Source organism: Uranotaenia lowii, chromosome 2 (genome assembly GCF_029784155.1).
Source record: "Uranotaenia lowii strain MFRU-FL chromosome 2, ASM2978415v1, whole genome shotgun sequence".
Lineage (NCBI taxonomy): Eukaryota > Metazoa > Arthropoda > Insecta > Diptera > Culicidae > Uranotaenia > Uranotaenia lowii.
Genome location: NC_073692.1, coordinates 422,192,676 through 422,209,051, shown reverse-complemented (window position 1 = coordinate 422,209,051; position 16,376 = coordinate 422,192,676). Strand labels below are relative to the sequence as shown.

The 16,376-nt window shown below is 36.1% G+C and overlaps 1 protein-coding gene across 1 annotated transcript; it reads left to right on the top strand.

Annotated features, from left to right (window-relative positions):
• The first annotated feature begins 1,156 nt into the window (after window positions 1-1,156).
• LOC129743470 (uncharacterized) lies at window positions 1,157-2,299 on the top strand. The gene has a single exon (XM_055735506.1). The coding sequence runs from the start codon at window positions 1,157-1,159 to the stop codon at window positions 2,297-2,299; it is 1,143 nt and encodes a 380-aa protein (XP_055591481.1).
• The last annotated feature ends 14,077 nt before the right edge of the window (window positions 2,300-16,376 follow it).

Below are 16,376 nucleotides of genomic sequence, written 5' to 3'. Positions count from 1 at the left end.
GGAGATCACCGTACCAAACTCAATCACAGATCGACCACGTTTTGATCGACAGCCGGCACTTCTCGGACATCATCGACGTCAGATCCTGTCGGGGCGCCAACATCGAGTCGGACCATTATCTGGTGATGGTGAAGATGCGCCCAAAACTCTCCGTAGTGAACAACACGCGAAACCGGCGCCCGCCTCGGTTAAATATCGCGCGACTGAAGCAACCTGAGGTCGCGGCAGACTACGCGCAATCGGTCGAAGCAGCGCTGCCGGCAGAGGGCGAGCTTGATGAAGCCCCTCTCGAGGACTGTTGGGATACCATCAAGACAGCCATCAACAGTGCTGCGGAGAACGTCATTGGTTATGTGGAGCGATCTCGACGGAACGACTGGTTCGACGAGGAGTGTAGGAGGGTGATGGACGAAGAGAATGCCGCGCGGGCGGCAGTAGTGCAGAGAGGCACCCGTCGAAATGTGGAAAATCACCGACAGCGGAAGAGGCAGCGAGTCCGACTTTTCCAGGAGAAAAAGCGCCGCCTGGAGGAGGAGGAGCTCGAGGAGCTGGAGCAGCTGCATCTTTCCCAAGAAACACGAAAGTTCTATCAGAAACTCAACGCATCCCGCAAAGGCTTCGTGCCGCAAGCCGAAATGTGCCGGGATAAGGACGGGGGTATCCTGACGGACAATCGTGAGGTGATCAAAAGGTGGAAGCAGCACTTCGATGAACACCTGAACGGCGCACATGCAGGAGATCAAGACGGTGGGGGAAGGTACATCGCCGGCGTAGCCAACGACGAAGAGGAGCCACTCCCAACGATGAGTGAAGTTAAGGAAGCCATTCGCCAGCTGAATAGAAACAAGTCGGCTGGGAAGGATGGCATCGCAGCTGAACTCATCAAAATGGGCCCGGACAGGTTGGCCGATTGCCTACACCGGTTGATAGTCCGGATCTGGGACATAGAACAGCTACCGGAGGAGTGGAAGGAGGGGGTAATATGCCCCATCTACAAGAAGGGCCACATTCGAATCTTAGCTTTCATCGGGTCAACACGTATTCTTGAGTCCATCCGAAAGTGTAGTGTTTATTCGCAGTTGAAAAAGCTCTTTGATTTCTCTCTTTTTCAAGGTTAAAATAAACCTTTTATAGTTGGTTTTTATCCGTTTTCAAAATGGCGACCCCGCCGAGGGGACCTAAAAAATCGGCAAAGAAAAAAGATTCCTTTACCAAAACGCTCGACGGCCACGTGGAAGGGTCAAAATTCCTGATCATTAAACGCGCATCCGAATCGTCTACTTTCGACAATGTCAGTCCATTCCTCATCAATAAATTCATTTTGGCCAACGTGGGAGAGGTAGAGTCCGTCAAGAAGATCAATGGTGGATCTCTACTAGTCCAGGCGAAAAATATACGACAGGCGAATAAGTTGCTGAATTTGACGGTTATGCAAGACATGGAAATCATCGTTGAGGAGCATCGCAGCTTGAATAAAATTAAAGGTGTTATAACGTGCGGAGATTTAAAAAATGCCTCAGAAGAAGAAATTTTGGCTGAACTTAAATCTCAAGGTGTTTGTGAAGTGAAGATCATCAAGAGAAAAGTCGACGGAAAGTTAACAGATACCAACAGTTTTATCCTAACCTTCAATTCAACCACGTTACCCGAAACCATACGCGCTTCGTTTTATCGGTTAAATGTTCGACAATACATAGCCAAGCCAATGCGTTGTACGAAGTGCCAGCTCTTCGGACATTACAAAAAAATTTGCAGAAATCCGGAAGTATGTAGCCAGTGTTGCCTTCCCGGGCACACTTCTGATAAATGTGAGGGACAGGTAGTTTGTAGAAATTGTCAATCGAACAGTCATCCATCATGGTCATCAACATGCGACATCTACAAACAGGAACAGGCAATCCAGAAAATGATGGTAATGATGAAATTATCATATAGAGCAGCACGTCGTAAGTATGCAGAAGAACACCCATCGTCTATAACTTATCGAGATGTTGTAGCACAAGGTCAAATGAAAGCTCTCTCCCGGCCACCAACTACTGAACGTCCAATGATAATAGACTCTACCCCAGACCCTAACTCTCCCATTATCCCACCTCCTTTTCCCAGTCCACCCCATTCTAATACTCCCGAAAACTTGCAATCAAGCTCATCCATATCATTGTTTAGTGACACTAATACATCACCAATTAAGCGAGCTTTAGAAACGAATAGTGATAGTGATAGCGATAACCCGAAAAAAATTGTAAAACCTTTAGAAATTTCCACTACTCATCTTTCAGACTCTCCAACAAATCATTAATCCTCACCTACACTTACACACACTATTGTCAATCATCGGCTAATGATAATTTATTTGTATTTATTATTTAAGCACAATGGCTTATCCACGTATGTTGCAGTGGAATTGCAATGGTTTTTACAGTCATCTTCCAGAAATCCAAAATTTATGCCGATTGTTTGACCCTTTTTTAATGTGTTTTCAAGAGACGCATTTTAAACAGTTCCAAACTATTAATTTAAAAAACTATTCTTGCTTTCGATCTGATGTCATCACTGATGGCCGTGCCAAAGGTGGTGTTGCTATTTTTGTCAAAAAACATATTCACTGTGAACCGATAATTTTAAATACAGAAATTCAAGCCGTCGCTGTAAAAATTTCATATCCAATCGAGTTTTGTGTATGTAGTGTATATCTACCTCCAGGAGAACCAATCAATGAACATGAGTTTCAAAGTTTGATCCAAAGTTTGCCAAAACCGTTTGTCATAATGGGTGATTTCAATGCTCACAATTCAATCTGGGGATCAGTTAGAACAGACACGAGAGGTAAGATCGTAGAATCTCTAATAAATGATATGAATTTAAATATTCTCAATAATGGTAACCCTACACATTTTAGTATTGGCTTCGCATCTAGCTCGTCAATTGACTTGACTTTATGCACACCATCTCTAAATTTGAAGTTGGAATGGAATACACACGATGATCTTTGTGGTAGTGATCATTATCCGATACTAGTACACTTCTTAAGCTCTATACCTCCAGCAAGTAGACGTCCAAAATGGATAATTGAAAGATCGGATTGGACTAAGTTTCAAAATGCGGCAAGCTTTAAGCTCTCTCTTGATAACTTTGATATAGACTCTCTAAACTCTCACATTGCATCTACAATTGAAAACGCTGCTTGTACGAGTATCCCAAAGACTAAAAGCACTCCTCCAAAAAAGTTTGTCCCTTGGTGGGAACCTTCAATAGGGTACCTTATTAAACAAAGAAAAAAAGCACTTAGAATTTTCAAACTAAACCCATCATCTGAAAATGAAAAAGAATATAAAATACTTAAAGCCAAAACTAGAAAGAAAATCCGAGAAACAAAACGAAAATCATGGGAAGATTTTGTTTCTAAATTAAACCAGAATACTCCGCTATCTCGAGTTTGGAAACAAATTCGTAGTATAAGCGGAGTCCATTCATCTACTATGATAGCAAGCCTCAAATCCGATAGTGATATAATTACTGATACTAGCGAAATACTTGAGAAATTAGGTAAACATTTTTCTAAAATATCATCATCGGAAAATTATACAAAAGATTTTTTAGTCATCAAAGAAAGAATAGAAAAAACTCCATTGATTGTAGCCAACGATTGTGAAAACTATAACTCAATATTTTCTATAGAAGAATTCGAATATTCTTTAACAAAATGTAGAGGATCCAGTCCAGGATATGATGAAATACATTACAGCATGATAAAAAATTTAAATCTTGAAAACAAACTTTATTTATTAGCATTTTACAATAAAATTTGGCTATCTGGTAATTTCCCGGATGACTGGAGAAAATCTATCATTGTTCCTATAGCAAAACCCCAAAAAAATCCTTTATTTAGTGAAAATTATCGCCCAATTTCGTTAACTAGTGTTCTTTGTAAAATTTTTGAAAAAATGATCAACAGAAGACTCATAAATTATTTAGAATCTACAAATAAATTATCGAAATTTCAATTTGGTTTCAGGCAAGATCATTCTACTTTAGACAATTTATCAATTTTAGAAAACGAGATAAGCGAAGCTTTTTGCCAAAGAGAACATTTGGTATCGGTACTGATAGATTTGGAGAAAGCTTATGATACAACATGGAAACGTCATGTTATAAATTGCGCTTTGAAAATGGGAATCAATGGAAATATGATAAAGTTTATTATTAATTTTTTAACTAATAGACGCTTTCAAGTTATTCAAGGTAATCAGTTCTCAAAAGAATACTGTCAGGAAAACGGTTTACCTCAAGGTGCTATTCTTAGTGTAACATTGTTTTTGATAGCTATAAACGACATTATTCAATGTAAAGCCTCCGAAAAAATTAACATTTTGCTTTATGCTGATGATATAATAGTATTTATCCGTTCAAAAAATCTCCGGCACATTAAATCTCAAATGCAAAAAACCATGAATAAAATTGAAAAATGGACAAAACAACACGGATTTAAAATATCCATTCAAAAAACTAAAGCTATTCATTTTTGTAGACGCTTAAAACCTCATGAAGATCCTGATATTTACCTTAACAATCAAAAAATAATTTATCAAAATTCTGTAAAGTTTTTAGGATTAATTTTTGATAAACGATTAAACTGGACTGAACATATCAAGCAAACCAAATCCAACTGTATGAGAAAAATGAATATTTTGAAATCTGTAAGTAGCTTAAAGTTCAGTGCTGATAGAGCCACACTTTTAAAAATGCATAATGCTTTAATTTTATCTCGCTTAGAATATGGCTGTACTGTATATGGATCTGCTTCTGAGAATACATTAAAAACATTAGATAGCGTTCATAACACTGGTATTCGTCTGGCTATAGGAGCATTCAGATCGAGTCCGACAGATAGCATAATGATAGAATCAGGATATAAGCCATTAAATTATCGGCGGGCTGAAAAAATATCCAAATTTGGATCCAAAGTACTAAGTAAAAATAATCATTACTTATATCCATTTTTAAGAACGTCGATTGAAAACGATAATTTGAACCATTCTAAAAGAAAACCTAAATCCTTCGTAAAAAGATTCCATGAAATTTTAAAAGATTGTGAGATAAGTTTACCGGAAATTTTAACAATATCTGGTTCTGTTTTGAATTCATGGTCATATAAAAAATTAGACATAGATTTATCTTTTACAGAAAACAAAAAATCTTCTATGAATCCTTTGGTTATCAAAAGCAAATATTTGGAAATTATCGAAAAACATAAATCCTTCCAACTGTTATTTACTGATGGTTCGAAATTGAATAATGATTCAACAAGTTGTGCATTCTACGATCAAAGTAACAATTATATTTTCAAAACTAGGCTCGATTCCCAGACTTCAATTTTCAGTGCAGAACTCATGGCTATTAAGTTTTCGTTGGAATATATTATCAACAATGATCAAAGAAATTTTATTATTTTTTCTGATTCTCTTAGTTCTTTAATGAAGTTAAAAACAGTTGATTTAAAACATCCATTATGTAACATAATTTATAACCTTCACAAGCAAATTATAGATTCTCAAAGAAAAGTAAAAATATTTTTTATTCCAAGCCATTTTAACATTAAAGGAAACGAAAAGGCAGATGCCCTTGCAAAAGAGGCACATGAAAGTAACATAATTTTACACGAAATCACTCATTATGACTTCAGTTCATTTATTAAACGAAAAATTAACTCTAGTTGGCAATCTTACTGGAATAATATTACTGATAACAAATTGAAATCCATCAAATCGTGTGTTTCTAAATTTGATACTTCGTATATAGGAAATAGAAGGGATTCAGTTGTTCTATCAAGATTACGTATTGGGCACACAAACTTAACGCACGGATATCTGATGACTAAATCTTCCCCTCCTATTTGTTTGGAATGCGACTCGAGAAAAACAATTAATCACATCTTTAATGACTGTAAAAAATATGAAAACCTTAGATTGAAGTTTGATATTAGCGTTAAATCATTATCCGATGATATCGTCACACTTAACAGAGTATTAGAGTTCATCAAGGAATCAGATTTATATACACTAATTTAGATTTAATTTTTACTAATCTAGTTTATAAGAAAACATTTGTAAAAACCTTCGGCCTGAATAGCCTCTATGTGCTGATGGCCATGTAAATTATGAATAAATAAATAAATACAAGAAGGGCGACAAATTGGACTGTGAGAACTACCGAGCGATCACTGTCCTCAATGCCGCCTACAAAGTGTTGTCCCGAATCCTACTCCGCCGCCTCACGCCACAAGCAAACAGATTCGTGGGAAGTCAGGCCGGCTTCATGGAGGGACGGTCTACGACGGACCAGATATTCACATTACGGCAAATCCTCCAAAAATGCCGTGAACACCAAGTCCCTACGCATCATCTATTCATCGACTTCAAAGCCGCATACGACACGATCGACCGTAACGAGCTATGGAAAATCATGGACGAGAACGGCTTTTCCGGGAAGCTAATCAGACTGATCAAGGCGACGATGGATGGAACGCAGTGCTGTGTGCGGATTTCGGGTGAATTGTCGAGTTCATTCGAATCGCGCAGGGGGCTTCGACAAGGTGATGGTCTATCCTGCATGATGTTCAACGTGGCGCTAGAAGGTGTTATTCGACGAGCGGTGGGCGAAATGCGGGGCACGATTTTCAACAGATCCAGTCAACTTATCTGCTTTGCCGATGACATTGATATAGTCGGCAGATCATCTGCGGCGGTGGAGGAGATCTACCGCAAACTGAAACGCGAAGCAGGAAGGATTGGGTTGATGATTAATACGTCCAAGACGAAGTACATGCTGGCCTGCGGATCCGAGACCGACCGAACCCGCTTGTCCAGTAATAACAAGGTCATGATCGACGGCAACGAGCTGGAGATAGTCGAAGACTTTGTCTATCTCGGCTCACTGGTGACCGCAGACAATGACACCAGCCGTGAGATCCGGAGGCGAATTATCAGCGGAAGTCGTGCCTACTATGGACTCCACAAGCAACTGCGGTCGAGAAGACTTTGCCCTCGTACGAAGTGTAACCTGTATATGACGCTTATTAGACCGGTTGTTCTCTACGGGCACGAGACATGGATATTGCTCGAGGAGGACCTGCGTACACTCGGAGTATTCGAGCGACGAGTGTTAAGAACCATCTTTGGCGGCGTACAGGAGAACGGAGTGTGGAGGCGAAGGATGAACCACGAGCTCGCGCGACTCTACGGCGAACCCAGTATCCAGAAGGTAGTGAAAGCTGGCCGGATACGCTGGGCTGGACATGTTGCGAGAATGCCGGACGACTGTCCTGCAAAACAGGTGTTCGCTACGAATCCGGTAGGAACAAGACGAGCGGGGGCGCAACGAGCGAGGTGGTTAGACCAAGTGGAGCGTGATCTGGCGAACGTGGGGTGCCCGAGAAATTGGAGAACGGTTGCTATGAACCGAGTGAATTTTAGGAATTATGTTCGTCAAGTTATGTCGTGAGACGGAATACTAAGTAAATAAAAATAATAATTATCATTGCGCAGCTTGCGTTGGCGCGTTGGCTGTTCGAAGTACGTAAGGTCTTGTAAACGAAATGTTTGTCTCGAACACCTGCATTACACTTATCGAGGTACTCCGGCTAGCTTGATAAATGAAACTGCTTAAAATACAGTTAATTTTACCATTCCATTTAATAAGCTCTAAACTCCAAGTAACGTTAAAATATACATAAGTCGTGAAATCATCAAAGCAATCCAGAAGACAAATGTCGTTGACAAGCGAATACAATCGGGGGAAATCACTTTGGGTGGGGAGAAAACGAAAAAAAAAACCCCTCCAATTTCACCATAAAATCATTTCTCGACTACACTTTCTATTCTTAGTACTAGCTCTTCCTTTTTGGACTCCTGCACTTTCCCATACTTTTTCAACAAATTTTCTTTTTGGCCAACTATTGGCGGACTTTTAGAAAGAAACAGCGACGGATCTGGGAGTAATTCACCAGCCACGATGGTTCACAGTGACCAAAACCAACAGCTTTCCCACCCTTGAGGAATAATTCGTAGCACTGAATCAAAATATTGCACAGATCACAATCATTCTTCCCGGGTTAATATTGATATCACTCAAAAACTCAAATTAACAATTTCACAAATAAAACCATTAATTTGTATTTATTTTTCCTGGACGCGAAAAAAAAGGTGAAGTCATACGGTCCTCGCCTACTCCTCTCGAATGTCGATCCGATGTTCGATCCGCAAAAATAGTAACTTCTAAATCGAGATCGAATAGCTTCTGAAATCAAACTTTAACGAAAATTTAAATACCTGATCGAATTCAAAATTATAAATCTGAATAAGCCGAATTTATGATCTATATGTGTATGGCCAAATTAACACTTCAAAGAGGTAGCGTTCTTCAGTTAGCGGAGCTAAAAATTAGCGAAACTTTCGTATCCGCTATCTGAAGAAAAATTTAGCGAGAATATAAATTCGCTAACCAAAAGTTGCATAACTAAGGTTGCCAGATTGCTCGGTTTTAACCGGGTTTTCCCGAATATTAATACAAAATTTAGGAACAGTCCGGCCAGAACCGGTTGCCCAGATTTTATTGAAAAATGCTTGGATTTTGCCCGGATTTATTCACTTCTTTGGAAGCAAAAAAAAAAAACAAATTGTGATGTAATTTTTTTTTCTGCCTACAAAACGGAATTTTTTAAAAGCTAGTTTTAAAAACGATCATAAAAGTTTTTTTTTGGAAGCTTAAAATACAATTTTAAATCTATGGATAATTTGTGATGAAAAAAATTTTTTTTTAATAATTTTTCTTCTTGAATTTTGATGAGTTATTTCTGAGTTTTGACAAAACTTGTCCGGATTAATGGATATCAATTTTGAAATTTGATGCCCAGATTTCGCCAGGTTTTTTGATATAAATTTTTCTTGATTTGTCGAGCTTGGTGCTGTAAAATTTCTGGCAACCTTATGCATAACTGGTCGATTTTGAGATAATAATGTTAAACAATTTTCTATACTTTATACTATTTTTAGTTTTTTTTTTAAAGTTTTATTAACGACACTTTACCATCCTTATGGCATTCGTGTCGAGCTATTTTTAGAGATTTTGTACAATTATTTGGGTTTTTTACATGATTCTACGCTTGAAGAAAATTAGAAAAATTATACATGCATAATGGCAAAAAAGCATAGTTTCTCGAAAAAAGCTTTTATGCGCTTCAATCCTTCCGACTCCGAGGGCCTCATTTGATACCATAAATTCGAAATTGGATTGTAAGATTAAAAAAAATTAGATAAGGACTTTAAATGGGTTTAGCACCTTGAACAAAGATCTCGCTCGAGTTTTCATAAGTCATAAAAACCATGAATCTGAACTTCAGTATTTGAAGAAACAACACAAGACTTGAAGATCTCAGTTAAATTTATCTGGAAACAGATAAATTTAAAAACATTCATGATAAGATCTTGTTTGTTTTTATTATCGACTTTTTTCGGCGAATAAATAACTACAAAATCCAGTTGGTCCGGACGTTTCGAGCTACTTTTGGCTTTTCACTCCTCTTCAGTGGACCTTGAATTAAATTTAATTTCTTAAAATTTACCATTTTAAAAACTATTTCAAACTTTCTTAATCTAGCGATCGTCTATAGTACTGTTTGTAGTTATTTGTTTATTCTCCGGGCCCCCTTTTTTATATTTTCCTTTATATAGTTAACAGTAACGAACAGAGTTAGATTTCCAGATTTTGAGGGTTTTTTCCGGTAAAGCCCGGGCTTTCAAAGTAAAGTGGATAAGTGGAGGAAACCACGGTCAGGATTTATTCACATTATTAAAGACACAACAGAAAATTCAAATTAGGCACAGTTTTTAAAGTTATTCGATATAAGAACTATTCAAAATATTTTGAAGGAATCCCCTGCTTTACTACTACTATATTTTAAGTTTTCAGTTGGCATGAAAACTTCTGGTTTTGACTTATGTTACTTGATTTCTGGAACTTGATGATTGATGAAATGTGAGATTGAAGAAATGAAGAACCGCCCATTTAACGTAAATTAGTATACTTATAGATAGCTCAAACCGTTCATGTCGAAATAGCATACTCTCAACTTTTTGGAAACATATTTACGAATTGGCTAAACTGCTATCCGATTCAACTATTTTGAGCAAGGATATCGAAAATGAATGAAAGAAAATCACTAAATACCAACATATTTACGATGGTTATTGAAAGTATCTTAATACTCGATTTAGATTATCATGTCTGGGTAGCGAAAAGCAGAAATTTAATTTCTTTAAAAAAATCACATCATGGAGCCGCCTGTTGGCTATTTATGTATATCTAGAAAGAAAAAGTTTGCAGAAGTCCGGGGATCTTCAATAGCCAAAAATAATTTTTGGCCCGCGGATACATATAGTTTTTGAATCCTTAAGACCCCTGGATAAATGCATTTCTTACAACACGGTAAGCAATTGTTTTTCAATTTGAAGTTCCGTATAGAAACAATCCATAAAGATCTTGAGCAAGGTTGTTGAAATCACAGGAAGTTCATAATTTTACAGATTTTCTACAAATGTCGTCAAAGATTACTATTTACATTCTTGATTATAGATTATTATAGATTTTAAGGATTGTCCAAATTTAGATTTGAAAACACTGGGATAGAATTTTTTTAGCTTTGATAATGTGGATTGCTAATTTTTGGCGACGTTGAGCATAATTCTTTATGAAATATCTTAAAGCTTTTTTTTCTATTATTATTTGTTTTATTATTATTGAAAAAAAAAACATGTGGTTAATAACTTTATTGAGAAATTCGTCTCAGACTTTAAACTCAAACCACAATTTGGTCAAAAACTCAGAATTTGTCGAAAAGTTAAATGCTGAGTCATGTCGACAAGAACCCTCAATATTAAAAAAATAGTGCTCTTTTTAATGATGTTTTTTGTGCCACGAAGAATTGAATGTGATCATCTCTAGTCTCTGATTTTTTGTTTGTCTTGTTAGTATCGGAAAAAAGGTTATTTGAATAACAAAAAAAAATTATGAAGTTACTGACATATAACTTTTTTATTGGTTCAGTGTGCACTAGTATTTTAAGACAATTTTCAATCTATCGAAGGAAAAAAGTTGAAAATATAAATTAATTTAAAAAATTTAATTCAAACCGTTGAACCGAAACTTTTTATGTACAAATATATTATTTTTCTCACCGTTCATGGAATCAGTTGGAAAAAAGTAAGGAGACCTTATCCCTAAATTGACTTGATTCTTGATAAATACCACCTTATCGAAAATTGTCACGTGGAACAAATGTTCTTTGATCACTCCAACTGTAAAAAGGCCTTAAAATAGCCTAAACCATGCTTCTGGAAAATTGAGTCGACTGATCGTGTTAACTTACTCGAATTAGAGACCTCTGATTCTACTCTTCAAACTTTTTCATTGAATTTTCAGAGGTACAAACTCCAATTCAAAGTATCTTTTACCATTAAAAAATTTTCATTCAAAATTGCTATGTGAGTATCGATTTGCAGATGCCCATGGATTAATATCAAAACTGTTTGAATTAGACGATCGTTATGAAAAGTCCAATAAAAACTTTATAATTACCGAATATTCCGTATCATAGCAGAATTCGAAACTTTCCGAAATCTGACCCAATCACTTTCTATGGCACCTTCTGATTTCCTCCTTTTTGGGTGCTACTGCCTCCGGTGGAAAATCGCATGGCGATAGCCATCACCACACAAATCAACGCTGTTCCTGGTTCCTTGGGGCAAAACCATGGCCATGGTCATGGGAAGGGTGATGTTTTCTCCCCTTGGTGTGACAGCCAATTTCCCCCGGAGGCTTCCCACAAAACAGAAGCAGCAGCAGTAGGAACCAGGAGCCATGGCTTGTGTCACGGACACGGATCCCCAAAATGAAATATTCATTCAAAGTTATGCCTTTCGAATTTCGGGTAGTGGGGTTGTTTGTTGGGTGCGATTTTGCTGTTCCGTTGCCGGAAAAAGCTAGAAGCGTAAAAGTTTTACCTTTTATTTATTTTCCCGCACGTTGATTTTCCGGGTGCCAGGAGTGAGGATCACAAAAGGTGCTTTCGAGAGAGTAAGAGTGGAGGATAAAACATCGCCATAGTGGTGTAAAAGTATAAGGCTGGCGTCAATTTTCCCACAGGCGCTGTGCTTTGCACAGCCAGCTTCTGACTCTTCTCTGTTATGCGTCTTCCAGGAGGAAATTTGAAGGAAAAGCTCACGTTGTGTTTGGAAGTCTATTTACTGCTGCCGTTTTGAAAATTTAATGCTTTTCCGATTTTACATCCACTGGCTACGAAGGTTTATATTTTATTTCACTGCTGCCTGTTTTTTGCGAGGAATCAGATAAAGGTTATTGGGCTGAACTTATGGACGACGCAGTTCTTAAGGATTAATCAACTTTAAAACCTGTTGAATTATACAACAAAACCCTTTCTCTCCTATATGAGATTGGGGATGACAATTTTTATAACCAAAGTCAAATGAAAGTTAAGGCTGTTGTCAATAATGCAACGCATAAACTGTTTAAATAAAGAGATTGAAAATCATGACAAAAATGACAAAAATGACAAAAATGACAAAAATGACAAAAATGACAAAAATGACAAAAATTACAAAAATGACAAAAATGACAAAAATGACAAAAATGACAAAAATGACAAAAATGACAAAAATGACAAAAATGACAAAAATGACAAAAATGACAAAAATGACAAAAATGACAAAAATGACAAAAATGACAAAAATGACAAAAATGACAAAAATGACAAAAATGACAAAAATGACAAAAATGACAAAAATGACAAAAATGACAAAAATGACAAAAATGACAAAAATGACAAAAATGACAAAAATGACAAAAATGACAAAAATGACAAAAATGACAAAAATGACAAAAATGACAAAAATGACAAAAATGACAAAAATGACAAAAATGACAAAAATGACAAAAATGACAAAAATGACAAAAATGACAAAAATGACAAAAATGACAAAAATGACAAAAATGACAAAAATGACAAAAATGACAAAAATGACAAAAATGACAAAAATGACAAAAATGACAAAAATGACAAAAATGACAAAAATGACAAAAATGACAAAAATGACAAAAATGACAAAAATGACAAAAATGACAAAAATGACAAAAATGACAAAAATGACAAAAATGACAAAAATGACAAAAATGACAAAAATGACAAAAATGACAAAAATGACAAAAATGACAAAAATGACAGAAATGACAAAAATGACAAAAATGACAAAAATGACAGAAATGACAAAAATGACAAAAATGACAAAAATGACAAAAATGACAAAAATGACAAAAATGACAAAAATGACAAAAATGACAAAAATGACAAAAATGACAAAAATGACAAAAATGACAAAAATGACAAAAATGACAAAAATGACAAAAATGACAAAAATGACAAAAATGACAAAAATGACAAAAATGACAAAAATGACAAAAATGACAAAAATGACAAAAATGACAAAAATGACAAAAATGACAAAAATGACAAAAATGACAAAAATGACAAAAATGACAAAAATGACAAAAATGACAAAAATGACAAAAATGACAAAAATGACAAAAATGACAAAAATGACAAAAATGACAAAAATGACAAAAATGACAAAAATGACAAAAATGACAAAAATGACAAAAATGACAAAAATGACAAAAATGACAAAAATGACAAAAATGACAAAAATGACAAAAATGACAAAAATGACAAAAATGACAAAAATGACAAAAATGACAAAAATGACAAAAATGACAAAAATGACAAAAATGACAAAAATGACAAAAATGACAAAAATGACAAAAATGACAAAAATGACAAAAATGACAAAAATGACAAAAATGACAAAAATGACAAAAATGACAAAAATGACAAAAATGACAAAAATGACAAAAGTGACAAAAATGACAAAAATGACAAAAATGACAAAAATGACAAAAATGACAAAAATGACAAAAATGACAAAAATGACAAAAATGATAAAAATGACAAAAATGACAAAAATGACAAAAATGACAAAAATGACAAAAACAACAAAAATTACAAAAATAACAAAAATGACAAAAATGACAAAAATGACAAAAATGACAAAAATGACAAAAAAGACAAAAAATGACAAAAAAGACAAAAAATGACAAAAATGACAAAAAATGACAAAAATGACAAAAATGACAAAAATGACAAAAAAATTAAAAAAAATACGATCAATCCTTGATGAAACCATGCAATTTTGAATGCTTATTCACACAAACAGTATTATATTGAAGATTTAATAATCTTTGTTTTACGAATTTCGTTGAAAATTCATTTTGATTGATATTTATACCACTTGTTAAAAACAAGCTTAAAAATATGTACAGTTTCTGACTTACAATCAACTGAGCATAATTTTCAAAATCTACATTTTATGAATACAAATTAAACAGGCATCAGTCAGGTGCTGAATCTCAAAAACATTTCTGAGTGTGACATCAATCAATCGCTGTATTGAAAAATAATATCCAAAACGATTCATTGACTAATTGTTATTTCGTTTTGAGTCACTTTTGAAATGAAACTTCAATTTAACATGCCCGTTGGAACGCGAATAATCTTGCCTAGTGCATATCTGGACATTTTGACCCATTTTGAGAGATCACTTGCATTCTGACACATACGAAAAATATTAACTACTCAAAAACGAAACACGCATCCGGAAGGGGTGAGAAATGAGTGGCAGGCCGCAACTGTTCGTCTACATCACTCGTACTAATTGAGTTGATAAATTAATCAATGATTCGCCACACTTGCGCTTCAATCGGCCAACCAAGCTTCTCCCGGAACGTTCCCGTCGGCACCCAGTATGAATTTTCCCACCCCCAAGTAAAACTATTCACCAAGCGAGAGTGAGTTACACAGGCAGCCAGACAGACTTTGACGTGACAAGTAACACACCAGCAAAATTTGGATGGTCACTGAAAATTGAACCATTTCTGAGTCATTCCAACGCGGGCCAATTTGGTGTAGTAGCTGCGCTACTATTTCCTCGCCCAGTCTAGGGGTGTTCCAATTTTTAGCAGTAGTCCATATTTGGCACCGCGGTTTTCCCTCTCGTCGATGGACCGTAATTGGCGACCGCCGAGAAGAATCACCTTAGCGCCGTCGTCCGGCTTCCGGAAATTGGGCGGCCACAACCGCCATCCGGCAATCCGGTTGGTTGCTCGTAGTGCTTCCAGCCAGCTGTCGTTGACAGCTTTCGACAGGAGGACTTTTTCAATCAATCTCCTGTCCATTCATGCGGGGCTGGGCTTGCCTTCGGAAAAAGTGTTTTGAGGTTTTCGGGCGAGAGGTACGGAAGTTTCGGGGATATTGTTTCTAGTTTAGAGATGCTTATCAGGTATGACTGTAAGCTACTTTAAATCAGGTCAAAAGTTTGATCCAAATAGTAAGTTTATGATTGAAAATCATTATTAATTGATGAAAACTTGTATCTGAAATTTTCTTCTACATTTCTTGCATTGTAAACCATGCTGTAAACCATCTTCTGAATTAAAAATTCCGCTATTTGTACATTCAAATATTCAGTATATGATTCTGAGTGAACACAAGTAGATTTTCAAAAACCCTAAGAAAAAAGCCCACTCAAGAACCGAAGAGGCTCCATAGTACACATCTGAGCTTAAAACTGGATTGCCGCTCACCGTGGTTAAGAAGATAATGTTCAAGTCTTCTAAATAATCTTATGATCATAACATTGAATATCGGTTACGGCATACATGAAGCATGGATCACTACAAATCTGGACGCGTTAAAACGGGTCTATCTTGGAGCTATGTAAACGAAATAAAAATGTTTTGTAATCAAAATGTAGGGTTTTTTATTGCACTTTAAAGGAAAAATAAGAAAAAAAATATTTCGATGCTTTTTTATAAAATTACGAACTTTTCGTCTAGAACAACTCATCAAAGTTTGGACACCCCATTCACTGACCTCAGCGGCCATTTTGTTTCACAATCTCTTCATCTCAGTTGCTTTGCGAGTCGTCCTACCATTCTTCTTCATCTTCTGCTTGACAATTGCCCAAAATTTTTCGATAGGGCGGAATTGAGGGCAGTTGGGTGGGTTGATGTCTTTTTCAACAAAATCCACCCGTTGGCCCGATACCACTGTAGTACCTCTTTGAAGTAGTGGCAGCTTGCCAAATCTGGCGAAAACTTTACTGGCCTTTTGTGAGATCTAATGTACGAAAAAAAAAACGTTTTTAAGGCACTCCTCCTGGTACATTTTGGAGTGGATGGTCTTGTTTTTCACA